This window comes from Geotrypetes seraphini, chromosome 7 (genome assembly GCF_902459505.1).
Source record: "Geotrypetes seraphini chromosome 7, aGeoSer1.1, whole genome shotgun sequence".
In the NCBI taxonomy this organism is placed as follows: Eukaryota; Metazoa; Chordata; class Amphibia; order Gymnophiona; family Dermophiidae; genus Geotrypetes; species Geotrypetes seraphini.
The window spans coordinates 20,299-47,092 of record NC_047090.1 but is presented as its reverse complement, the minus strand read 5'-3'; the positions used below and the strand labels follow the sequence as shown (position 1 = coordinate 47,092).

Genomic DNA, 26,794 nt, shown 5'->3' with positions numbered 1-26,794 from the left:
CAACTGCAAACTGAGGATTGCAGCACAGAGACATATGCAGGAGTGCAGCCGCATCCCGGGTAGGTGAAAGAGCAATAAAAAACTAGTTACCAAGCCGATTGATTGCTGATTATCAGGTGACAGCGCGGAGTTCAGCGTCCTTCCTACTGCATGACCTCCCTGAAAACTTATCTTTAGAAAAGCTTTTAATATTCCTTCGGGATCGACTGAGTAGACTTGCAGGTACATAAACACATATATTATATAAAGGTATTTTACGGTTTTATTGTACTTGTTTGACTGTATTTCTTTACTTTTAATTTTTTTAATGTTCCTTTCTGTAAGCTGCTATGACCTATTTCACTAGCAGGAGATCAAATGAATAATAAACATAAACATACTTGTTTCTGACCTCTTCAGATACTGAATTTGAACGTCAACATATGCCGCCCATTCTCAGCTCCTGATTTTTTGTTACAATGCATATTCTCAAAACTGGATAGGAATTTTGGTCAGAGCGGTTAATGTAGCTGGTTTAAAAAAAGGTTTGGACAAGTTCCTGGAGGAAAAGTCCATAAACTGCTGTTGAGACAAACATAGGGAAAGCCACTGCTTGTCTTGGATCGGTGGCATGGAATGCTGCTACTATTTAGGGTTTTGCCAGATACTTGTGACTTGGATTGGCCTCCGTGAAGACGGGATACTGGTTTAATCCAGTAAGGCTATTCTTGTGTTCTTATTAACTATTAGTATTTACTATTTTACTATACTATACAGTGTATATGTTTTGGTGGGCATTTTCAGACTGTCTGCTGTGGGTTAAAGTTCATGGGTATTTTTTAATCAGACTTTGCACAAACTTGTCACAGATAGAAAGTGCCATTTACATGGAAACAAACTAAGTGCAACCCTTGGTCAGATAGCAAGAGAAATCTATCATAGCAAAAAGACAATTCCTTGCATTAAGTGGGAGAATTCCAAGCAATATGGACCTTTATAGACAGGGGATATGAATATTGTTTGCAATCTTACAGGATGGGTGGAGAAAGAGAGAAATCTGTCTTGGTGTCTTGGACAAGACCTATTTCTGCTCTGAGGACAGACTAATTACAACTGCTGAGGAAAGGCCAACTCAGGGTGATCTGGAAAGACAGAGAGAACTCAGCCAATGTAGAACATGTCTGATTCTGCCCCATTGCCACAGCTGGGATTTCTCTTTCTAGATAAAGATGCCAAGGACCTGTCTTTGCTGGAAAATGAAGGAATTACAGCACCCCATTTTCCTCATGGAATGAAAAGTAAGTGCAGACCAAAGATTTATGTAAATCTCTTCATAAAGGCACTTAAGAATCCAAATAAATATGTGAACTACGTCATGTTAATGCCTGTTATTTTGTTGCAGGTTCCATTTTTTTTCACTAATCACACATTAACAAAGTAGTATCCAAATAGCCTAAACACACTGTTTAAAAGTTATAAACAGGGCCCTAAAGGTAAAAAAAAAATTGTGTACAATTCTGGAGGCTGCACCTTCATAAAGATATAAAAAGGATGGAGTCAGTCCAGATGAAGGTTACTAAAATGGTGTGTAGTCTTTGTGATAAGGCGTATGGGGACAGACTTAAAGATCTCAATCTGTATGCTTTGGTAGGAAAGGCAGGAGAAGAAAGAGATGCTAGAGACCTACGTAATGTAAATGCGCATGAGTCGAGTCTCTTTCATTTGAAAGGAAACTCTGCAATGCGAGGGCATAGGATGAAGTTAAGAGGTGATAGGCTCCAGAGTAATCTGAGGAAATACTTTTTTACAGAAAGGATGGTAGATGCTTGGAACAGTCTCCAGGAAGAGGTGGTGGAGACAGAGATGTGTCTGAATTCAGGAGGGCCTAGGATAGGCACATGGGATCTCTCAGCGAAAGAGATCATGGTTACTGCGGATGGGCCGACTAGCTGTGCCATTTGGCCTTTATCTGCCATCATGTTTCTATGTTTCCTTGCATGCAGTAAGGAAAATATAGGACAGGATCACCTCCTTAAGTTGACCTGGGAGAGGTGGCAACCTTACATAGAGCCATCTTAGAAAGTCTTGCATTACCAGGCCTTCTGTGTCTGTAAATAATTAACAGTTGTACTTTCTGTTTTTGTTTGTAAATCAGGTGGCAGCGTCAGGCTGGTGAATGGAAATAGCAGTTGCCAAGGAAGAGTGGAGGTCCTTTACCAAAGCCTCTGGGGAACAGTTTGCGATGATGACTGGGATCACACAAATGCCCAGGTGGTACGCAAGCAGGTGGGCTGTGGGGAAGCCATCATGGCTACTAGCCTCAGTTACTTTGGCTATGGCACTGGGCCCATCTTCCTGGACAATGTGGACTGTGATGGGACAGAGATGGACTTGGCAGATTGCTTCAACCTAGGATGGGGCCAACACAACTGTGGGCACCATGAGGATGCCGGTGTCATATGCCAAGGTGAATGTCTGATCGGTAATGCAGAAAGGAAACCTCTAGCCAATAGAATGGTTCAAATTCCCCACTCCTGATTATAAGCATGACCCTCGGTTCAATCATTGCTTTATGCTTTTTTCAACTTGATATTTATTTATTTTCATTTCTATCCTGTCCTCCAGGAAGCTCAGAATGGGTTACAAACAATAATATTCAACAGTAAGTCAGGGACATATTATAGATAAGAGGAGTGATATGATGAGGTGTTTGTCTGCTGATGTCCGTTGAGTTGAAGAGGAGGGTCTTTACTGCTCTACAAAATGCCATCAGTGAGTTCTGAGATCTTAGCTGTTTAGGCAGCTGTTTCCATATGGAGGGACCTTCCTGATGCATAGTCATCTCTCTGTTTCGGAGCACAGTGGGCGGTTGAGGGTGGCTGTTATGTTGTGGAATATTTCACACACCAGCCATTAAGCTTTCTTAATTTCTTACCACTCCTTGTCCTCTTGTTTGTTATTAAAATGGAGACTTGTTCAGCTCTGCATTAAGACCTTGAGAATTCTGAAGGCAAGCAGGACAGCAATACTCACAAGTAGGTGATGTAATTCACAAAGCCCAAGGCAAAGCTCTGATATAGCTCAGACTAGTGCTGCCCGATTTCCGTATCAAATCAGATGACTCTTTTTTTTTTTTTTTAATCAGCCTCGCTAATTCGGTTACCAATCCTCCCCCCTCGCCCCCTAAAGCAGGAGCGGCAGCGCTGCCTCTTACTAGCTTGCTGCTGCTGCTTTAGGGGGCGAGGGTCAGTCTGGAAGTGCTGCCTTGGCCCTTTGCGGCGTCCTTCGGCTTCCCCCCTGGCCTGCCCACTCTTACCTTAAGATAATCGGCAGCCTGCAGAGAGGATCGCAGTGCTGTAACAATCTTTTCAGGCTGCCGTTGACCTCAGCACCACGTTGGCTCTGCCACAATCCTGCCCCTGATGTCAGAGCGGGACTGCGGTAGAGCGAATGTGGTGCTGAGGACGACGGCAGCCTGCAAAGATTGCTACAGCACCTCGATCCTCTCTGTAGGCTGTCGATTATCTTAAGGTAAGAGCAGGAGGCCAGGGGAGAACATGCAGGCCTTTGGGGGAAGGGTCCTGGTGTAGAAGTACACGGAGGGAAGGGAGGTTCAAAGATACGTGCATATACCAGACTGGGAGGGGGAAGAAATAATGGGTCTAAAAACAGAGGAGAGGGAGAGAGATGGTGGACAATGGGATTTAGGGAGGGAGGGAAGGAACAGAAAGGGAGAGAAGTTGGATTCAAGGGATGGTGTAGAGGGGTTGGGGATAAAGATACTGGATAGGAGGGTAGCTGGGAAGAGAAAGGGAGAGCTGGTGGACCCTGGGTGGTGGGGAAGGAGGGAGAGATGCTGGATGAAAGGGTAGTTGAGAAAAGGAGAGATGGTAGATCTGGGGATGATGGGGTCCATCACTGCAGCTGCGGTGATGGAGACAAAAAAAAGGAAAGATGCCAGAGGGGGAGAGAAGGGAAGGTCAGAAATGGAAGATGGATGGTTAGCACGAAGAAATTATCAGAGAGTTATCAGAAGACAACCAGAGCCTGGGATCAACATGATTTGAATAATGACCAGACAACAAAAGGTAGAAAAAAATAATTTTATTTTCTGTTTTGTGATTACAAAATGTCAGATTTGAAATGTGTATCTTGCCATAGCTGGTGTTAGACCGCGAACATGAGCCAGGATTTAAGTGAGAGAGGAAAAGTCATTTTTGTTTTTTTTTATTTTGTTTACAGTACAGTACCAGTGTGGGTAAGAGAGGGCAAAGGGGGTAAAGAGGCTATAAAATAAACCCACCAAGATGTTTGGAAAAAAAACACCCAATTGGGCAGGCAAATCGGACTGAATAGAAAAATTGAAATTTTTTTTTCCTGAATCGGGCAGCACTAGCTCAGACCTTTCAAGAATGCTGTACTGAGCGTGTAGGGCAGTTCCCAGTCCCAAGCAGGCCCACTTCAGTTTCACTTGTTATAGGGAGCCCATATGACATTCTTTTTTTCTGTGGGTTATAACTTTATTGTAAACTATTAGACTCAAGCATGACAATTTTCAGAAGTATGTTCATCAGGAACTACCTAAAACAATAGAATAGATAAAGTGATGCTGCTGGATGGGATACATACAATGAAGGAAGCTGGTAAGTTCTGGTGGCTCTTCAGAACTGGGGAAATGGCTGGATGTGGCTCTTCTCCATAAAGGAAGGGGAAGGCTAGGAAAGGTACAAGGGGGAACTGGAAAGTTCTCAGCCTAAACAACCAACTTTCTAAATTCTGAGCATTATTTTGCCACTGTAGCTGAAGAGTGTTATCTTATTTTGTTAAGTGCCAATTTGCAGAAATTAAATCCTATGTTTTGACACTGTTTCAGATATCCATATCTGAGAACTTTTCAGCACCCTCTCATAGGCCAATTAATTTACTCATCAAAGTCAAACTAATGGAAATGCTACTGAAAGAGAGGACAGTGTAGTTTCTATAATCCAATAGATCATGATTCCCAAATCTATCATGGGGGAATCCAGCCAGTTAGGTTTTCTCCGATATCCACGCTGAATATGCATGAGATTGAGTTGCATGCACTGCTTCTACTGCATGGAAATGTATCTCATTAATATTCATTACAGATATCCAGAAAATCTGACTGGCTGGACCCCCCCGGGCCCCCCCACTCCCACCAGAACCCCACCCGGACCCCCCCAACCTGGTTTAGTTGGCTAGCCATACAGCTTCTGTTTGCGTCTGGCCGGCAGGCCCGCTTTCAAAAGAAAGAGAAAGAGAACACTAAAACTAAGAGAGAGAGAGAACACTTGAACACTGAGAGAGACAGAACACTAACACTAAGAGAGAGAGAGAACATTAACAGTGAGAAAGAGAGAACACTAACACAGAGAGAAAGAACATTAAGGCTGAGAGAGACAGAACACTAACACTGAGAGAGACAAAACACTAACACTAAGAGAGAGAGAACACATGAATACGGAGAGACAGAACAGTAACACTGAGAGAGACAGAAGACTAACACTGAGAGAGACAGAAGACTAACACTGAGAGAGACAAAACACTAACACTAAGAGAGAGAGAACACATGAATACGGAGAGACAGAACAGTAACACTGAGAGAGACAGAAGACTAACACTGAGAGAGACAGAACCCTAACACTAAGAGAGAAAAAACACATGAATAATGAGAGAGACAGAACACTGAGAAAGAGAACACTAATACTGAGAGAGAGAGAGAGAGAGAACACTTGAATACTGTGAGAGACAGAACACTAACACTGAGATTTACAGAGCACTAACACTGAGAGAGAGAGAACATTAAAATTGAGAGAAAGAGAACACTAACAGTGTGAGAGATAGAACACTAACAATAAGAGAGAGAGAACACATGAATACTGAGAGAGAGAGAGAACACTAACACTGAGAGAGAGAAAACACTAACACTGAGAGAGACTGAACACTAACGCTGAGATAGACAGAACACTAACGCTGAGATAGACAGAACACTAACAGTAAGAGAGAGAGAACATAGAAACTGAGACAGACAGAACACTAACAGTGAGAGAGAATGACCACTAACAATGAGAGAGAGACACAACACTAACACTGAGATTTACAGAGCACTAACACTGAGAGAGAGAGAACATTAAAATTGAGAGAAAGAGAACACTAACAGTGAGAGAGATAGAACACTAACACTAAGAGAGAGAGAACATTAACACTAAGAGAGAGAGAACATAGAAACTGAGACAGACAGAACACTAACAGTGAGAGAGAATGACCACTAACAATGAGAGAGAGACACAACACTAACACTGAGATTTACAGAGCACTAACACTGAGAGAGAGAGAACATTAAAATTGAGAGAAAGAGAACACTAACAGTGAGAGAGATAGAACACTAACACTAAGAGAGAGCGAGAACACATGAATACTGAGAGAGACAGAACACTAACACTGAGAGAGACTGAACACTAATGCTGAGAGAGAGAGAGAACACTTGAACAGTGAGAGAGAGAGAAGATGATCCCTGAGAGAGAGAGAGAGAGAGATCACTAACAGTGAGAGAGAGTGAACACTAACACTGAGAAAGAGACAACACTAACACTGAGAGAGATAGAACACTAACACTGAGAAAGACACAACACTAACACTGAGAGAGACAGAAGACTAACGCTGAGGGATCAGATCATTAACGATGTAAGAGACAGAACACTAACATTGAGAGAGATAAAATACTAACACTATGAGAGAGAACACATGAATTCTGAGAGAGACAGAACATAAACACTGAGAAAGAGAGAATATTAACACTAAGCGAGAAAGAATACTTGAACACTGAGAGAGACAGAAAACTAACACTGAGAGAGAGAACATAAACAGAGAGAGAGAGTACATTAACACAGAGAGAGAGAACACTAACTGAGAGAGAATACTAACACTGAGAGAGACAGAGTACTATAATGACAGAGAGAGAACACTAGCGCTGAGAGAGAGAGATCCCTAATGTTGAGAAAGAACACTTGAACACTAAGAGAGAGAGTACTCTAAGAGAGATAGAACACTAACACTAAGAGAGAAAGAGAATACTAATACTGAGAGAGAGAACACTTGAACACTGAGAGAGACAGAACACTAAGACTAAGAGAGAGAGAGAGAACACTTGAACACTGAGAGACACAGACCACTAACACTAAAAGAGAGAGAGAACATTAACAGTTAGAGAGAGAGAATACTAACACAGAGAAAGGCAATAAAACTAACACTAAGAGAGACAGAACACTAATGCTGAGAGAGAAAGAACATTAAGGCTGAGAGAGACAGAACAACTAACATTGAGAGAGACAGAACACTAAGAGAGAGAGAACACTTGAATACTGTGAGAGACAGAACACTAACACAGAGAGAGAGGAGACATGAATATTGAGAGAGACAGAACACTAACACTAAGAGAGACAGAACACTAACATTATGAGAGAGGGAACACTAATACTGAGAGAGAGAGAGAACACTTGAATACTGTGAGAGACAGAACACTAACACTAAGAGACAGAGAACACTTGAACACTAAGAGAGAGAACACAAGAAAACTGAGAGAGAGAGAAAACACTAACACTGAGAGAGAGAACACTATTACTGAGAGAGAATACTAACACTGAGAGAGAGAGAACACTAACAGTGAGAGAGACAGAGCACTAACACTAAGAGAAAGACAACACATAAATAATGAAAGAGACTGAACACTAACACTCAGACAGACAGAACACTAATACTAAGAGAGACAGAACACTAAGGCTGAGAGATAGAGAACATTAATGCTGAGAGAGAGAGAACATAGAAACTGAGACAGAGAGAACATTAACAGTGAGAGAGAGTGAACACTAACAATGAGAGAGAGACACAACACTAACACTGAAAGAGACAGAATACTAACACTGAGATTGACAGAACACTAACACTGAGAGATAGAGAACATTAAAATTGAGAGAAAGAGAACACTAACGGTGAGAGAAACAGAACACTTATGCTGAGAGAGACAGAACACTATCGCTGAGAGAGAGAGAATACTAACACTAGAAGAGAGAACATTAACACTTAGATAGAGAGAGAACACTAACTGAGAGAGAACACTAACACTGAGAGAGAGAGTACTCTAAGAGAGATAGAACACTAACACTGAGAGAGACAGAGTACTATAATGACAGAGAGAGAACACTTGAACACTAAGAGAGAGAGTACTCTAAGAGAGATAGAACACTAACACTAAGAATACTAATACTGAGAGAGAGAGAGAACACTTGAACACTGAGAGAGACAGAACACTAAGACTAAGAGAGAGAGAGAATACTAATACTGAGAGAGACTGAACACTAATGCTGAGAGAGAGAGAGAACACTTGAACAGTGAGAGAGAGAGAAGATGATCCCTGAGAGAGAGAGAGAGAGAGATCACTAACAGTGAGAGAGAGTGAACACTAACACTGAGAAAGAGACAACACTAACACTGAGAAAGACACAACACTAACACTGAGAGAGACAGAAGACTAACGCTGAGGGATCAGATCATTAACGATGTAAGAGACAGAACACTAACATTGAGAGAGATAAAATACTAACACTATGAGACAGAACACATGAATTCTGAGAGAGACAGAACATAAACACTGAGAAAGAGAGAATATTAACACTAAGCGAGAAAGAATACTTGAACACTGAGAGAGACAGAAAACTAACACAGAGAGAGAGAACATAAACAGAGAGAGAGAGTACATTAACACAGAGAGAGAGAACACTAACTGAGAGAGAATACTAACACTGAGAGAGACAGAGTACTATAATGACAGAGAGAGAACACTAGCGCTGAGAGAGAGAGTACTCTAAGAGAGATAGAACACTAACACTAAGAGAGAAAGAGAATACTAATACTGAGAGAGAGAGAACACTTGAACACTGAGAGAGACAGAACACTAAGACTAAGAGAGAGAGAGAGAACACTTGAACACTGAGAGACACAGACCACTAACACTAAAAGAGAGAGAGAACATTAACAGTTAGAGAGAGAGAATACTAACACAGAGAAAGGCAATAATACTAACACAGAGAAAGGCAATAATACTAACACTAAGAGAGACAGAACACTAATGCTGAGAGAGAAAGAACATTAAGGCTGAGAGAGACAGAACAACTAACATTGAGAGAGACAGAACACTAACACTAAGAGAGAGAGAACACTTGAATACTGTGAGAGACAGAACACTAACACTTAGAGAGAGAGGAGACATGAATATTGAGAGAGACAGAACACTAACACTAAGAGACAGAGAACACTTGAACACTAAGAGAGACAGAACACTAAGACTAAGAGAGAGAGAGAGAACACTTGAACACTGAGAGACACAGACCACTAACACTAAAAGAGAGAGAGAACACTAACACTAAGAGAGACAGAACACTAACGCTGAGAGAGACAGAACACTAACATTATGAGAGAGGGAACACTAACACTGAGAAAGAGAACACTAATACTGAGAGAGAGAGAGAACACTTGAATACTGTGAGAGACAGAACACTAACACTAAGAGACAGAGAACACTTGAACACTAAGAGAGAGAACACAAGAAAACTGAGAGAGAGAGAAAACACTAACACTGAGAGAGAGAACACTATTACTGAGAGAGAGAATACTAACACTGAGAGAGAACACTAACTGAGAGAGACAGAGCACTAACACTAAGAGAAAGACAACACATAAATAATGAAAGAGACTGAACACTAACACTCAGACAGACAGAACACTAATACTAAGAGAGACAGAACACTAAGGCTGAGAGATAGAGAACATTAACGCTGAGAGAGAGAGAACATAGAAACTGAGACAGAGAGAACATTAACAGTGAGAGAGAGTGAACACTAACAATGAGAGAGAGACACAACACTAACACTGAAAGAGACAGAATACTAACACTGAGATTGACAGAACACTAACACTGAGAGATAGAGAACATTAAAATTGAGAGAAAGAGAACACTAACGGTGAGAGAAACAGAACACTTATGCTGAGAGAGACAGAACACTATCGCTGAGAGAGAGAGAATACTAACACTAGAAGAGAGAACATTAACACTTAGATAGAGAGAGAACACTAACTGAGAGAGAACACTAACACTGAGAGAGAGAGTACTCTAAGAGAGATAGAACACTAACACTGAGAGAGACAGAGTACTATAATGACAGAGAGAGAACACTTGAACACTAAGAGAGAGAGTACTCTAAGAGAGATAGAACACTAACACTAAGAATACTAATACTGAGAGAGAGAGAGAACACTTGAACACTGAGAGAGACAGAACACTAAGACTAAGAGAGAGAGAGAATACTAATACTGAGAGAGACTGAACACTAATGCTGAGAGAGAGAGAGAACACTTGAACAGTGAGAGAGAGAGAAGATGATCCCTGAGAGAGAGAGAGAGAGAGATCACTAACAGTGAGAGAGAGTGAACACTAACACTGAGAAAGAGACAACACTAACACTGAGAAAGACACAACACTAACACTGAGAGAGACAGAAGACTAACGCTGAGGGATCAGATCATTAACGATGTAAGAGACAGAACACTAACATTGAGAGAGATAAAATACTAACACTATGAGACAGAACACATGAATTCTGAGAGAGACAGAACATAAACACTGAGAAAGAGAGAATATTAACACTAAGCGAGAAAGAATACTTGAACACTGAGAGAGACAGAAAACTAACACAGAGAGAGAGAACATAAACAGAGAGAGAGAGTACATTAACACAGAGAGAGAGAACACTAACTGAGAGAGAATACTAACACTGAGAGAGACAGAGTACTATAATGACAGAGAGAGAACACTAGCGCTGAGAGAGAGAGTACTCTAAGAGAGATAGAACACTAACACTAAGAGAGAAAGAGAATACTAATACTGAGAGAGAGAGAACACTTGAACACTGAGAGAGACAGAACACTAAGACTAAGAGAGAGAGAGAGAACACTTGAACACTGAGAGACACAGACCACTAACACTAAAAGAGAGAGAGAACATTAACAGTTAGAGAGAGAGAATACTAACACAGAGAAAGGCAATAATACTAACACAGAGAAAGGCAATAATACTAACACTAAGAGAGACAGAACACTAATGCTGAGAGAGAAAGAACATTAAGGCTGAGAGAGACAGAACAACTAACATTGAGAGAGACAGAACACTAACACTAAGAGAGAGAGAACACTTGAATACTGTGAGAGACAGAACACTAACACTTAGAGAGAGAGGAGACATGAATATTGAGAGAGACAGAACACTAACACTAAGAGACAGAGAACACTTGAACACTAAGAGAGACAGAACACTAAGACTAAGAGAGAGAGAGAGAACACTTGAACACTGAGAGACACAGACCACTAACACTAAAAGAGAGAGAGAACACTAACACTAAGAGAGACAGAACACTAACGCTGAGAGAGACAGAACACTAACATTATGAGAGAGGGAACACTAACACTGAGAAAGAGAACACTAATACTGAGAGAGAGAGAGAACACTTGAATACTGTGAGAGACAGAACACTAACACTAAGAGACAGAGAACACTTGAACACTAAGAGAGAGAACACAAGAAAACTGAGAGAGAGAGAAAACACTAACACTGAGAGAGAGAACACTATTACTGAGAGAGAGAATACTAACACTGAGAGAGAACACTAACTGAGAGAGACAGAGCACTAACACTAAGAGAAAGACAACACATAAATAATGAAAGAGACTGAACACTAACACTCAGACAGACAGAACACTAATACTAAGAGAGACAGAACACTAAGGCTGAGAGATAGAACACTAACAGTGAGAGAAACAGAACACTTATGCTGAGAGAGACAGAACACTATCGCTGAGAGAGAGAGAATACTAACACTAGAAGAGAGAACATTAACACTTAGATAGAGAGAGAACACTAACTGTAAGAGATAGAGATAACAGCTGGATCTGGAAAGGCCCATCGGTCTCTTTCCCCACCCACCCCCACCCACATGTATCTCAAACAAGATCCTCAACCTTAAGTACCCATAAATAAAAACACAACAACATTAAACTGGAAAAATAGAGTCGCAGCTCTGTTTATTATAACAACAATAACACAGAATTATAAGCAACCATCAAGCTACCATACAACTACATATAAACAGCTTTATGGCCCCCGTGACCCCGCCCCTGTCAGCAAAGGTCAGGGGGGTGGCAGGAAACGCCCTGCCCCTTCGGTCAGGTCACCAGCCCACCTGGGACCCGCTTCCGAACCAGCTGCCCTCTAGCCACTCATTTCCGGATGAGCCCCGGCTTTTTGGTAGCTCGAACCCCATCATGAGCCCGAAATCCTATTATGGGCTCCCCCCAAGAAACAGAGCTGCGACTACAAACCCCTACTCTCCAAACAAGCCTCACAACATGCCGCAAAGTCCTCAAGAAACAAATCCAAACCCACATCTGAAAGATGAACACCGTCCCTGGCAAAACAAACCCCTACAAGTTACATCCACCCATTCGTGTCTGATGTGCAGCCCCCCCCCCGAAGCGCCACCCACGCCCCAATTTGTTTATTAGCCTTGGACAAACCCCTGGTCCACTTCTTGGACCCCAAGCACCGAGGCCGTGGGACAATATCCGACCATGCCAACCTCGTAGCAGGGAACCAAGACATGAGACACCGAAAATCATCTCGGGCCGCATTCACAAGCTGCTTACCAGTGTAAGAGTCCACATCGTTTCCACAGATGCACAACCAAGATGTCTGGGCGATGAGAGCAGGTCCGCAGGTCTCGCATCAGGGGCAGCAGCTGATTCCACCGCATGCCCTTCTGTCCCCACCACGAGACTCGAACACCTCGGTGAAAAAGGCCAAGATGCACACCACCCTGCCGGACCGTCGCCCGATCACTGGCCCAGTGAATAAAGGAATGCCCCACGATCCACACTGTAAAGGAACGAGGGACCCAACCTACAAAACAAAGCAAAGTACTGAAACAGGGAATAAGACCAAGGAGAGAACACATGCCAGCATGCCAGAGCAACAGGCTCGGATGCAAACAAAAGTGCTCCCCAACCCAACTCCCAACAGTCAAAACACAACCCCCCTCACACCTAATGCCCACCCCTTTACAGCTACGACAAACCAGACTAGCGCATACCAGTACGAATGTAACCTCTGAATGCGCCAGAAACCCATCTGCCCAAGCTTTGAATGACTCCGTCATTGAGACCCGCTTCCCAAGCACTCGTCGCCGCTCCTATCCGAAAGGAGTGAGTCCCAAAACGCGCTGGATTCAGCCCAAAGCGCCCCAAAGCCTTTCGCAACACGGCCAGCAGTTGGTAACGGGTAAGAGGAGACCCGTCATGGTGAACCAATAAAACAGATCCCCCGGCAGGCCGGACTGCCAAGTACTCCTCCAGCAAAGACACCGGACAAGAACAACTGCCCGGAACTCGCCGAAGCCGCACCGATTGCCCCCGATCTGTCTGATCCGTTTTAGATCGCGCCACCAGCACTCTCAAGGTGTCACCAATCAACTGCATGTGGTGTAAATGGAGTCCCTCCTCTTCTCGGCCAACCGAGGGACGCGCCAGGAGTTCCCCAACTCGCAACGCCCCAAAAAAGGCCAAAGAAAAGGACACTTTGAACAACCGTTCCTCGTAGGCTGAAAGGACAACCGACCCTAGGACCTGCAGCAGCCGCACCAGCAAGTCATGAGTAATCGGTATCCTACTGTCAGGAAGGACTGGCTGGAGTCTGCCCATAGCCGCCAGCATCCGTTTCACCAAGAAACCAGCGGAAGGATTACCCCAACCGAAAGCCTTACAAAAGAAGGCAAAACCCGCCAACTTTCCAGCTACAGAACGACGGGAAGCCCCACTCCGGAAACAGTCCACCACAAACTCCGCCATCAGCTCATCGGAAACCGGGCCTGCAGACCAGCCCTTACTCTGCAAGAAGGATGAAACAGCCACCCAGCCAGCTCTATAATGGGTCCAAGTCGAAGGGGCTACAGAGCGCCTCAGCACGTCCCAGATGGAAGTCTCACCAGCTGCCACAGAGACTCCGGCATGGATCGTCCTTCGAGTTGAGCGCCCGGCGCGAGACGACGGAACTGCAAAAAGTCAAAGCGAGACAAAGCGTCAGCTATACCATTATGAACCCCCGGTACATGTCGAGCCTTGATGAACAAGTTAAGAGACAGACACCTAAGAACCAGCTCCCTAATCAAGGAATTAACCAGTCTGTCTATTAACAACAGCAACCACAGCAGCATTGTCACACCAGAAGAGTAACCGCCTGTCCCTCAATCTATCCGGCCAAAGCTCGCAGGCCACAACCAACGGGAATAACTCCAGCACGGTAACATTCCTCGTGACACCTCGACTGTGCCATTCAACTGGCCAACGCTCAGCACACCAGTCCCCCTGAAAATACAAGCCAAAACCGACGCCACCAGCCGCATCAGAAAACAACTCGAGGTCGAAATTAGACACCTCCCGAAACTGAAGAGGAAGAGTACCATTAAAAGACAACAGAAAACGAGACCAAATGCGCAAATCCGCCCTAACCCCGGCCGAAATACGCACAAAATGCTGGGCAAGACGTACCCCAGACGTAGTGTGCGCCAGCCGCCTAGAAAAGGCTCTACCCATCGGCAAAACCCTGCACGCAAAATTCAAAGAACCCAGCAAAGACTGAATTTCCCGCAAGGGGACCCTCTTCGCCCCCAAAACCCGCCGAATCTGGAGCAACAGCTTGTGAATCTTGCAATCAGGCAACCTGGTCACCATAGCCACAGTGTCCAGCTCGATGCCCAAAAAGACGAGCGAGGTAACCGGCCCCTCTAACTTGTCCGCCGCTGACGGAACCCCAAATTCCACGGCCACAAGCTCGAATGTCTCCTTCAGCCTACCACACTCCCCAGAACCCGGAGAACCGATGAACAAAAAATCATCCAAGTAATGAACCAAGGAGTCGAGATCCGCCCTCTGTGCCGCCACCCAATGCAAAAAAGTACTGAAAGCTTCAAAATAGGCACACGAGATGGAACAACCCATTGGCAAACACTTATCAAAATAAAAACGGCCGTCAAAACAAAAACCCAACAGAGGGTAAGAATCAGGGTGAACAGGTAGCAACCGGAAAGCTGATTCAATGTCCACCTTGGCCAAAAGAGCACCCGGGCCCAAGCGCTGAATGATCACCAACGCGCTGTCGAAAGACGCGTAGCGCACCGTACATAAATTGCACGGAATACCGTCATTCACAGACCGACCTAACGGAGAGGACAAATTATGAATCAAACGAAACTGCCCAAAAACCTTCTTAGGAACCACCGCCAAGGGTGACAAATGCATGGCAGGAAAAGGTTTCTCCAAAAAGGGGCCCGCAATACGACCTCGAGAAAGTTCCTCATCTAATTTGATCCGTACCACTGACCCCAAGTGACCCACTGAGGAAGAATTACGAGAGGAAACGTCACTTCTGGGACCCTGGAAGGGGATGAGGAATCCCTCGGAAAAACCGTGCAATAATAAAGAAGCACCCTTGGTAAGAGGGTACCGTAAAAGCCAAGGCCGCATGGCATCCACCCGAACAGGAGTGGGAAGCCTAGAACAAGAATCACTTACCAGGACCGGCGCCCCCAGCCGGTCCCTTCTTGGGACACTTAACGGACGGATGCCCTTGCCCGCAAAGCAGGCAGACATGCTTAAATCTACAGTCAGGGAACAGACACAACGATCGATTGAACTTCCAACATGCGTCTGACACCTGACCCCCCGTGACGCCCGTGGAGCTGGCGGAAGTCCGAAAGAGCCGCCCCGAGCCAGACCCAAAGTTCCCAGGATGCGCCGATACCCCCCCTTGAGACCCCCCAGCCTTAGACGCCATATAAGTCAACCAAAGGTTAACTTGGGTCCTGAGTACCCCAAGACATATGACGATTTTCCTCCATCTTGTCGCGAAAAGCCTCATCATAGTTGAGCCAAGCCCAACCACCGAAACGCTGATAGTCATCCAAGACGGAATCGGCGTAAGACAACAATAAACCTGAATCAATCGGACGCGCTCTACCCCAAACACTAGCTAGCCTCAAAAACGACCGGCTCCAATTGATAATATTCCGAGACACAGGAGAGGGACGCACAGGAACTCCGTCCTTTTTAACTTTCTTATGAACACGCCCCTCCAACAGCCAGAAAATATCAACACACCTACGTTTTTGAATTTTTCGCCGCCACGCCTTCGGCACCTTTTCCCACAATTCAGACAACGCAACCAACGCTGGAGCACCCCGAGAGCTAGCGTCCGAAGTGCGAGACTGACCCAAGAGACCCTCCGTCCCCGAAACAGAGGGTGAGGAAGAACTAGAAGAAGAAGAAGAGTCAGACGAAGAAGAAGAGGATGACACATGCCCCTTACCCTTACCCTTCTTCCTATGACGTCTCCTAGCCCTTTTTCCCCCACCAATCCCCCCTTTGATCCCGTTACCCAGTCCTGCAGTGCGCTGAGGCTCTGCCACTCCTGAAGTCTCCACGCCAGTGGCGCCCCCCCACAGCAACCACCACATCCTCCATCGACTGACCAAGATCACGATCTGCCACTACCGACGCTGATGCCGCTACCGATGCCTGACATGGTCCAACCGCTCCACCGCTCGATGTCTCTGGTCTCGAACTCAGGTCCTGCAAAGCAGAAAGAGAAAAGGGAGCAGCACCCGAACCAGAAGAATGAGATCCTAATGCCAGAGAAGAGGCAAGACCCTGTGACCCCCTGCCTAGAGGCTGAGGACCCAGGCCCCACCCACTGTGGGAAAAGACCCCCCGCCTGAGGAAGATGCAGTCCCCACCACGGGGGAAGGAAAAGGAGGCCAGAAGCCGGAACCCCAACCCTGAAACCAAGGACCCGGAGGCCAAACTGGCCAGGGGGGTGGGAAAGAAACAGACTGAGCCGACCCCTGGGACAAAGGAAGGGAACCGCCCTGAACACCAGTAACGGAACTAGAAGTCTGACAGGGAAAAACAGGAAGCTGACTAGCCCCGGAGAAAGACCCACCAGCCCCCGGCGAGCCACATGCTCCAAGCCCCGAAGGAAAAACAGGGGCAGAAAAAGAACCTAATCCCGGGAAAAAAGGGAAACCTGGAGACCCTGCGCCTGCACAAAAGGAAACCCCAGACAGGCCACCACCCTCCCCAGAAGGACCAGCCCCAGTAGTACTAGGGACCGGGAGAACCTCAAGGGAACCACAAACCTCCCCCACAGATAAAGAAACACCACTCTCACCAGACCTACCCAAAGAGGACCCGGCAGATCTTCCCCGACCCCCCTTTAGGAGGCCCACCCTTCCCCCCCCCCCGGCGACCCACAACAAGAGCAGCGGCCGTCAAGGCAGACAAGGCCGCCATTTTAGAAGACCGCGCGGACTGAGGACGAGCCCCAGCGTCAGACGGAAGAGAACTCACCATGTCTGACGCAGGATCCTCATCAAAAGAATCACCAGCTTGAAAAGACATCTCGGCCAGGTCCTCCACGTGCTCCGCCAGCTCCACGTGCTCCGCCATCTTCACCGAGGAACCGCACTGCTCCAAACACCGCAAACCGACATGTGGAAGAAAACGACCCGAGCCACCACCGAGGACAGGAAGACAGCAAACCTCACTACCCCAAGCACCGCGAGCAGAAGAAAAACGCCAAATCCGCTAGAGCTGCCGCCGAGGACAGAGAGAGACCCAACACTCGGCGGCTTGACTCTAAATAAGCCTGCCCCCAGCGTCCTGCCGCTAGCCAATCCTGCACCCCTAAACTCGGCAGGACGCATTACCTCCTATCCTAATCTCCCTTTTAAACTTCGGCCTTCCTCTCTTCCCCCCAAGAACCAATCCCGACGGGCAGACACGAAGAGCCTTCCAGCCCCATGTTATCAACGCCCGTCGAGACTAGCTCTCGGGCTAACTTATATTAACACCTATTGTGAAGACCCACATCAGCAAGAGCAGCAACTCCCCAGCACCCCTGGCAACTTCTGCTGCTGCTGGCAAAACAGGCTACCTCAATATGATCAGCTGTTTACTCTGACCTGTAACCTCAGAGGGGCATGAAACAGCAGCAGGGTGTCAGGTGAGAGAGAGGAACACACTGGATGGAAAGGGAGCGAGGGGGGCAGATGCTTTATAGAAGGGGATGGGGAGAGAGGGGGCAGATACTGGATGGAAAGAGAGAAGAGGATGATGCTTTGTATAAGGGGATGCAGAGATGGAAGAGAACATAAGAACATAGAAATTGGCACTGCTGGGTCAGACCAGGGGTCCAAACTGCCCAGCAGTGGCCCCCAGGTGAAAGACCAGTGCCTTAACTTAGACTAGGCAGATGGTGTGGAGAAGCGATAGGTGGATGATGATGGAAGGGGAAAATGAAAGGGGAGGGGGCAGATGCTTTATAGAAGGGGATGGTTGCCATGGGACATAGAAGGGAAAGTTATGCTCTTGGTGCATGGCCCAAGAAGCAGCAGCCAAGTTCCTGCAAAATTAAGTTGTTTTTTTAAAAAAAATGAGGTTGTGGCAATGAGAACAAAACAGTTCACATTTGATGGAAAAATATAATTTATTTAAAGTTCATCATGGGATATATAATTGATACCAACATCATTTAACTTGGTGCACAGAATTAAATTTTGCAACATAGTCCACATACATTAAGAAGCTTATTCTACTTATAAACGCTCATTAAAGCATTTTGTTTTGGTTCAATATCGTTTGTGCGGGATAGAATTATAACCGGACGATTAATCGGGTGCACGTCACCAGCGCACGAAGTTTACGTAACATCTACCACCCTATGAGGGGTGATGACCAAAGCTAGCGTAAATGATCATATGGCAATCAGGTGAGCGATAACGTGGAGCCTAATGACTGAGCGTATAAAGTTCACGGTATTCGCCACTTTTGAGAATACAACGTTGGAATGAGGAGATGTGACTGCGCTCGGTAATCTTTGCGATGCTGTAACCTTGGAGGGAAGAGGTTCCGCGCTACAGCGGGTAAGTTTTTAGATGCTGTTTTAAAATGTAAGCGGTTAGAATGAGTTTGACAGTTTAAAGTTAGCTATAGTCGTTGCCTTCAGTATTCTTAAACCGAAGCTTTGTTTTAGCGATCTAAACCCGTACGGCCTTAAAAATCTGAGGTCCGTGTCTCTGCCGCTTGTAGTTTCTATCGCTGACAGATCTTGATGAGATTTTTGCACTGACGATCCGTCTCAGCATAGGGAGGGAAAAGTGGTAGGATCCGTCAGCGCTAAAAATCTCTTCCAGGTCTGTCAGAGCCAGAGACTAGTGCTGGAGTTTGGAGACTTCTTTTCCATAACGCACATCCAAAACCTATGTCCCTGCTCTCGTGGCGTCTGCTCTGCCGCTCCAGCACTAGTCTCTGCCTCTGACAGACCTCGAAGAGATTTTTAGCGCTGACGGATCCTAACACTTTTCCCTCCCTATGCAGAGACGGATCCGTCAGCGCTCAAATCTCAGTCAAGGTCTATCAGCGACAGAAACTACAAGCGCTACGGACACAGACCGACACGGACCTCAGACTTTTAAGGCCGTACGGGTTTAGATCCGTCAGGTCCGTGAGGTCCGCGTTTTAGCCCTTCCTGTCCTTTACCTTCCGTGAAGCCCGGAAAAACTCGGCCTCGGCAGTGATTCAGCTACTTCCCCCGCGGCTCCCCTTCCGCGCTTTTCGTGTCTGTCTCTGCGCAATCCACCCGGAAAAGCGCGGAAGGGGAGCCGCGGGGGAAGTAGCTGAAACACTGCCGACAGTTCTTTTCAGGCTTCACGGAAGGTATAACTTGAATTAAATTAAAACAACCACAATGATTTAACTGATTAAAAAATAACTTTAGAAGCGGTAGAATGATTTCAATTAAATGAAAAAGCAATTTAAGAAACGGTCTTAAAATCACGTTGCCAATAGATTCATTATTGTATTATGTACCATGTGGTACTATTAATGTCATAGGTTTTAAAAGTTATAAAAAATTTAATATGCACATTAAAAATTAGCACAGTTTTAATTCAAAGAGAAAATGAGATTTTTTTAAAGATGTGATTACAAATAATTTGTATTTTGTGAACACAATGATTTTTATTGCTGACTATAATTGATTGATAAATAGTTGATCTTGTAATTGATAGTATATTAAAAGTTGGAGAGTAACTCATACTAATCTAGCTTTTGATTATAAAGATTGCTATAATATAATTTGTTTATTCTAATTAGTGAATAAGAGGTTAACTAGTGAAGGAATAAGAGAACAAATTAAAAGCATACTTAAGTGCTTCAATTGAGGCACCAGATTGATCTAGCTTTTGATTATAAAGATCCCTATAACATAGGGGATTCAATTTACAAAGATGATTATGAATCAGTAAAAGACATTAGTTTAAATATAAGTTTATATATTTTGTTAATATAATTCTACAGATTATATTATGATGATTTAAATAGATACTTGACAAGCAATAAGAATGTTTAGAAATGTAATTGGAAATTTATTATAATACAGTTAAATAATTATTACAGTAACTAATGTTTGAAGCATTAACAAAATGTTGCAAATAATGAGGGTATTGATCTTCTTCTTCTTCTATTTTTTTAAGGCTTCAATAACATGATTACAATTGAAATTATGTCTGAAATCTCCACCTTGGCTTTCTTGAAAGCAGTAGTAGCTTGAGGATATTGCCATTGGCTGCAAAGCTTTGAGATTTTGAGTTGCTAGACCAGAGGAAGATGTCTTCAGTCAGCAGGGCTTGGGAATCCACACTAGCTTAAGTATTTATAAATTGCACTCGGGCAGGGAGAAACTTTGGTGCCCATCTACTAATTTTGGGCTCCAGTCCCTCCCCCAAATGAGCTGTATATGACTATACCACTGAATACAAAAATAATTGTGATGCACATATCCCAAAGCTAACATTCCAGTTAATAAATTCAAAATAAAACACTTTTTTCTACCTTGTTGTCTGGATGTTTTGTTTTTCCATCATCTCGGTCCCAGTTTTTCTTTTTGCGTTTAGTCCATTTTCAACTAATTCTCTTTCCAGTATCTGCTGTCCATTTTTTTTCTCCTTCTCTTGTAACATTCCTTTTCCTTCTTATTCCTGTCTCCAATGTATTTTTTTCCCCTTTCAGCTTAACTTTTTTTTTTTTTGCCTGTGTCCACTCAAATCTTGCCTTCTTTCTCGCCCTTCTTTTTAAATGTTCAGCTACTTCACAATTCTCCATCTTCTCTCAGTCCCTAGCTCTCCCATTTCCCATCTCACTCTTTTCCCATCCTCCTTTCTCCTGTTATCTACTCCCCATTACCCCATTAATACCATTGTACTCGCTGCTCTCTCACTTATCTTGTCATCTCCCTTTTTACCTTATCCACATGGTTCACCTCTCTCTTCAAGCTATAACTCCCTGTCCCTGTCTTTCTATCTTCTAGCATCTCTCTGCCTTCTATTCCCAGATCCAACTTTTCTCCCTTTCTCTTCCTGCCTGCCTCCCTTCCCCAGGTCCATCATTTCTTACTTTCTCTTCCCAACAGTTCTTCCTTTAAGTATCTTTCCCTCTTTCTCCACACCATCCCAAATTCAACTTCTCCCCCTTCAGACTATTACCCACCATCTCTCTCTGTTTCTGGCCCCATAAGCTCTCACCCCCCCCCCCCCAGCCCTATATAGCACTTTTTTAATATCATACCCCCTCTGTACTTAATGAAAAAAAAGTCCAGGGGGGCTTCCTCAGCCCAGTATGTTCTCCCCCTTCTCTCCATGCCCATGCATCTCTACCTCACTCCTCTCCCACTCCCTCCCTTCTCTCCCTTCAGTTCTCTTCATCTCCCCATGTGCACCATCTTTCCCTCTTTTCATTTTGTGTCCCAAGTTCATGCCCCTCCTTCCTTTGTCCTGTTTGTGCTTCCTCCCTTAAGTCCCAACACATCCTTCTTCCTTATTTCCCTCCCTTACTTATATATTTTTGTACTGCAAGGATTCCTAGGATGCGAGTTACCTGATCACCGAAAGGAGTCGACTGAAATTTTACAGGAAGGATGGCAGGTAAGAATTTCCAGTTAATAAATTCAAAATAAAACACTTTTTCTACCTTGTTGTCTGGATGTTTTGTTTTTCCATCATCTCGGTCCCCGTTTCTTTCTGCATTTTGTCCATCTTCAACTAAGTCTCTTTCCAGTGTCTGCTGTCCATTTATTTTCTCCTCTCATTCCATTGTTTTTCCTTCTTATGCCTGTGTCCAATGTATTTTTCCCTTTCAGCTTTCTTAACTTTTTTCTTTTTTGCTTCTTTCCACTCAAATCTTGCCTTCATTCTCACCCTTCTTTTTAAATGTTCCGCTAACTCAATTTTCCATCTTTTCTCCATCCCTAGGTCTTCCATTTCCCATCTAACTCTTTTCCCAGCCTCCTTTTTCCTGATCTCTACTCCCCATTACCATATTAATACCACTGTACTCGCTGCTCTCTTATCTTGTCATCTCCCTTTTTACCTCATCCACATGGGTCACCTCTCTTCAAGCTATAACTCCCTGTCCCTTTCTATCTTCTAGCATCTCTCTGCCTTCTATCCCCAGATCCAACTTTTCTTCCTTTCTCTTCCTGCCTGCCTCCCTTCCCCAGGTCCACCATTTCTTCCTTTCTCTTCCCAACAGTTCTTCCTTTAAGTATCTTTCCCTCTTCCTCCACACCATCCCAGGTCCAACTTCTCTCCCTTCAGACTATTACCCACCATCTCTCTCTGTTTCTGGCCCCATAAGCTCTCCCACCCCACCAGCCCTATCTAGCACTTCTTTAATACCATCCCCCCCTCTGTACTTTAAAAAAAAAAAGTCCGGGGGGGGGGGCTTCCTCAGCCCAGTATGTTCTCCCCCTTCTCTCCATGCCCATGCATCTCTACCTCACTCCTCTCCCACTCCCTCCCTTCTCTCTCTGCCTAACAGTTCTCCTATCTCCCCATGTGCACCATCTTTCCCTCTGATACCCAATTCTCCCTTTCTATTCTCTCCCGCACCTCAGTATCTCTCCCTCACTCCCTCCGTTCTTCCATATTATGGCTCGTGCTCCCCTCCCTCTTTCCCTTCATTCTGTGTCCCAAGTTCATGCCCCTCCTTTCGTCCTGTTCGTGCTCCCTCCCTTAAGACCCAACATGTCCTTCTTCCTTATTTCCCTCCCTTATACTTATATATTTTGTTTGTTTTTTGTACAGCAGGGATTCCTAGGATGTGAGTTACCTGATCACCGAAAGGAGTTGACTGAAATTTTACAGGAAGGATAGCAGGTAAGAATTTCCAGTTAATAAATTCAAAATAAAAGTTTTTTCTACCTTGTCTGGATGTTTTGTTTTTCCATCTCGATCCCAGTTTCTCTTTCTGCATTTTGTCCATCTTCAACTAGGTCTCTTTCCAGTGTCTGCTGTCCATTTATTTTCTCCTCTCCTCTCATTCCATTGTTTTTCCTTCTTATGCCTGTGTCCAATGTATTTTTTCCCTTTCAGCTTTCTTAACTTTTCTTTTTTTTTTGCTTCTTTCCACTCAAATCTTCCTTCTTTTTAAACGTTCCGCTACCTCTCAATTTTCCATCTTTTCTCTGTCCCTAGCTCTTCCATTTCCGTTTCCCATCTCACTCTTTTCCCAGCCTCCTTTTTCCTGGTCTCTACTCCCCATTACCATATTAATACCACTGTACTCACTGCTCTCATATCTTATCATGGGTCACCACTTTCAGAATCCCCCCTCCCTCTCCCCTCAGGCTGTAACTGCCCATCTCTTTCTTTCCATCTCCTAGCATCTTCTTACCCAGCTCTTCCCTCCTGCTCTCCTATGGGTTCTTCTCTGCTGCTCTATCCCCAGTCCAATGTTTTGCTCTTTCTGTTTTTCTTCCCTTCCCCCTCCTTGATGCTGCATCTCTGCCGTCCATCCACAGACCTAACATTTCTCCCTCCCTCCCTTCCAGCCCCAGATCCAACTTCACTTCCTTCCCTTGAGACTATTGCCCACCATCTCTCTTGTTTCTGGCCCCATAAGCTCTCCCCCCCTCCTCACAGCCAAACTAGCACTTCATTAATACCCTCCCCCTCTGTACTTAAAAAAAAAAAAAAAGTGTGGAGGCTTCCTCAGCCCAGTATGTTCTCCCCCTTCTCTCTGTGCTCGTACATCTCTACCTCTCTCCTCTCCCATCACCATGACCAATAACTCTCTCCCTCCCTATCTGCCCAATAGGTCTCCTCCTTTATCTCCCCATGTGCACCATCTCTTTCCCTCTCAGATACCCAATTATCCCTTTCTATTCTCTCCCACACCTCAGCATCTCTTTTCCTCACTCCCTCCATTCTTGCATATTATGGCTTGTGCACCCCTCACTCTTTCCGTTCATGCCCCTCCTTCCTTCATCCTGTTTGTGCTCCCTCAAGTCCTAACGCGTCCTTCCTTCCCTCACTTACATATTTAAGTTTGTTTTGTACTGCAGGGATTCCTAGGATGCGAGTTACTTGATCACTTGAAGGAGTCGACTGAAATTTTACAGGAAGGATGGCAGGTAAGAATTTCCTGACTCCCAAATGGTAAATTGGTTGGCAGTGATTGGTCAAGGAGAACTTTGGAGTTGAGAATCGAATTATACACAAGATGGAAGCCATGCAATTCAAAAGGGACCATGCTGCATTTTTAAAATAGGAAATTTTTAGAAGTGTAGTGCAGTGGTTAAAGCTACAGCTTCCTGATCCAGAGGCTTTGGGATCAAACCCACGCTGATCCTGATGACCCCTGGGCAAATCACTTCATCCCTCCATTGCCCAAGCTACATTAAATAGATTATGAGGCCATTGGGACGGGGGGATAGAAAGATACTACATGAGGTAGGGAGGGATAAAAGCTGGAAGGGTTTTGCTGCACAAGGGATGGGAGGGAGGGATAGGAAGAATTGGGGTGGAGAAGAAGGAAGAGATGATCATTGTGTATGGGAAAAATCTAGTGTCTTTTTTGGGCTCAAAATGAATGAGTCTTATTTTTGGGGAAACGCATTTCTTAAAAATGGATAGAAATGAATTGAAATATTTGAAAAGTGTTTATTGAAAAATTATTTATTTCTGAAGACAGGAATACTTGGAGGCTTTGACTGAGCGGACTTGTCACAAGAACAGCCAGTGTGTATGAAAGACACATGGACCGATCCTGCACAGTGCTGGGAAAGATAAGTGTTTATCATAAGAGTATTAGGAACATTATATACTCGCACACAGTCCAATTACATTAGTGGGAATTTATTACTGAAGACAGGAATATTTGGAGGCTTTGGCTGAGCAGATTTTCCATAAGAACAGCAGTGATCAACTTTAGGATGTTAACTACTTGTTGGTCTACCTTGGTGTTCACCACTGCCTTGGTGTACATCGCTTTGGGGGGGGGGGGTTGATCACCGCCCTGGTGTACATCGCTTTGGGGGGGGGGGTTGATCACCACCCTGGTGTACACTGCCTTGGTGTACATCGCTTTAGGGGGGGGTTGATCACCACCCTGGTGTACACCGCCTTGGTGTACATCGCTATGGGGGGGTTGATCACCGCCTTGGTGTACATCGCTATGGGGGGGTTGATCACCGCCTTGGTGTACACCGCTATGGGGGGGTTGATCACTGCCTTGGTGTACACTGCCTTGGTGTACATCGCTATGGGGGGGTTGATCACCGCCCTGGTGTACATCGCTATGGGGGGGTTGATCACTGCCTTGGTGTACATCGCTATGGGGGGGTTGATCACCGCCTTGGTGTACATCGCTATGGGGGGGTTGATCACCGCCTTGGTGTACACCGCTATGGGGGGGTTGATCACTTCCCTGGTGTACACTGCCTTGGTGTACACCGCTATGGGGGGGTTGATCACCGCCCTGGTGTACATCGCTATGGGGGGGTTGATCACTGCCTTGGTGTACACCGCTATGGGGGGGTTGATCACTGCCCTGGTGTACACTGCCTTGGTGTACACCGCTATGGGGGGGGTGATCACTGCCCTGGTGTACACTGCCTTGGTGTACACCGCTATGGGGGGGTTGATCACTGCCCTGGTGTACACTGCCTTGGTGTACACCGCTATGGGGGGGTTGATCACTGCCCTGGTGTACACTGCCTTGGTGTACACCGCTATGGGGGGGTTGATCACTGCCCTGGTGTACACTGCCTTGGTGTACACCGCTATGGGGGGGGGGGTTGATCACCGCCCTGGTGTACACTGCCTTGGTGTACACCGCTATGGGGGGGGGGTTGATCACCGCCCTGGTGTACACTGCCTTGGTGTACACCGCTATGGGGGGGTTGATCACCGCCCTGGTGTACACTGCCTTGGTATACACCGCTATGGGGGGTTGATCATCGCCTTGGTGTACACTGCTATGGGGGGTTGATCACTGCCCTGGTGTACACTGCCTTGGTGTACACCGCTATGGGGGGATTGATCACTGCCTTGGTGTACACCGCTATGGGGGGGTTGATCACTGCCCTGGTGTACACTGCCGTGGTATACACCGCTATGGGGGGGTTGATCACTGCCCTGGTGTACACTGCCTTGGTGTACACCGCTATGGGGGAGGTTGATCACTGCCCTGGTGTACACTGCTTTGGGGTGTGTTCACTTTGTGGTGGTCTACTCTAAAGTCCTAAACAGCTGTGTCGCAAGCGATCATAAAATTTCTTCCCACTAATGTAATTGGACTGCGT

At 45.3% G+C, this 26,794-nt stretch overlaps 1 protein-coding gene across 1 annotated transcript; it reads left to right on the top strand.

Annotated features, from left to right (window-relative positions):
* Positions 1 to 610: 610 nt before the first annotated feature.
* On the top strand, positions 611 to 3,311 carry LOC117363275 (scavenger receptor cysteine-rich domain-containing group B protein-like). Its single transcript, XM_033950708.1, has 2 exons — positions 611 to 1,277; positions 2,135 to 3,311. The coding sequence occupies exons 1-2, from the start codon at positions 1,157 to 1,159 to the stop codon at positions 2,515 to 2,517; spliced, it is 504 nt and encodes a 167-aa protein (XP_033806599.1). The 5' UTR covers positions 611 to 1,156; the 3' UTR covers positions 2,518 to 3,311.
* Positions 3,312 to 26,794: the final 23,483 nt, after the last annotated feature.

What these genes read in the sequence shown, in the direction of transcription:
- LOC117363275 (XM_033950708.1), top strand. Translation starts at nt 1,157, where the DNA reads ATGTCTGATTCTGCCCCATTGCCACAGCTGGGATTTCTCTTTCTAGAT. An exon ending in TTTTCCTCATGGAATGAAAA is followed by an intron (nt 1,278 to 2,134) that starts GTAAGTGCAGAC and finishes TTTGTAAATCAG; the next exon opens with GTGGCAGCGTCAGGCTGGTG.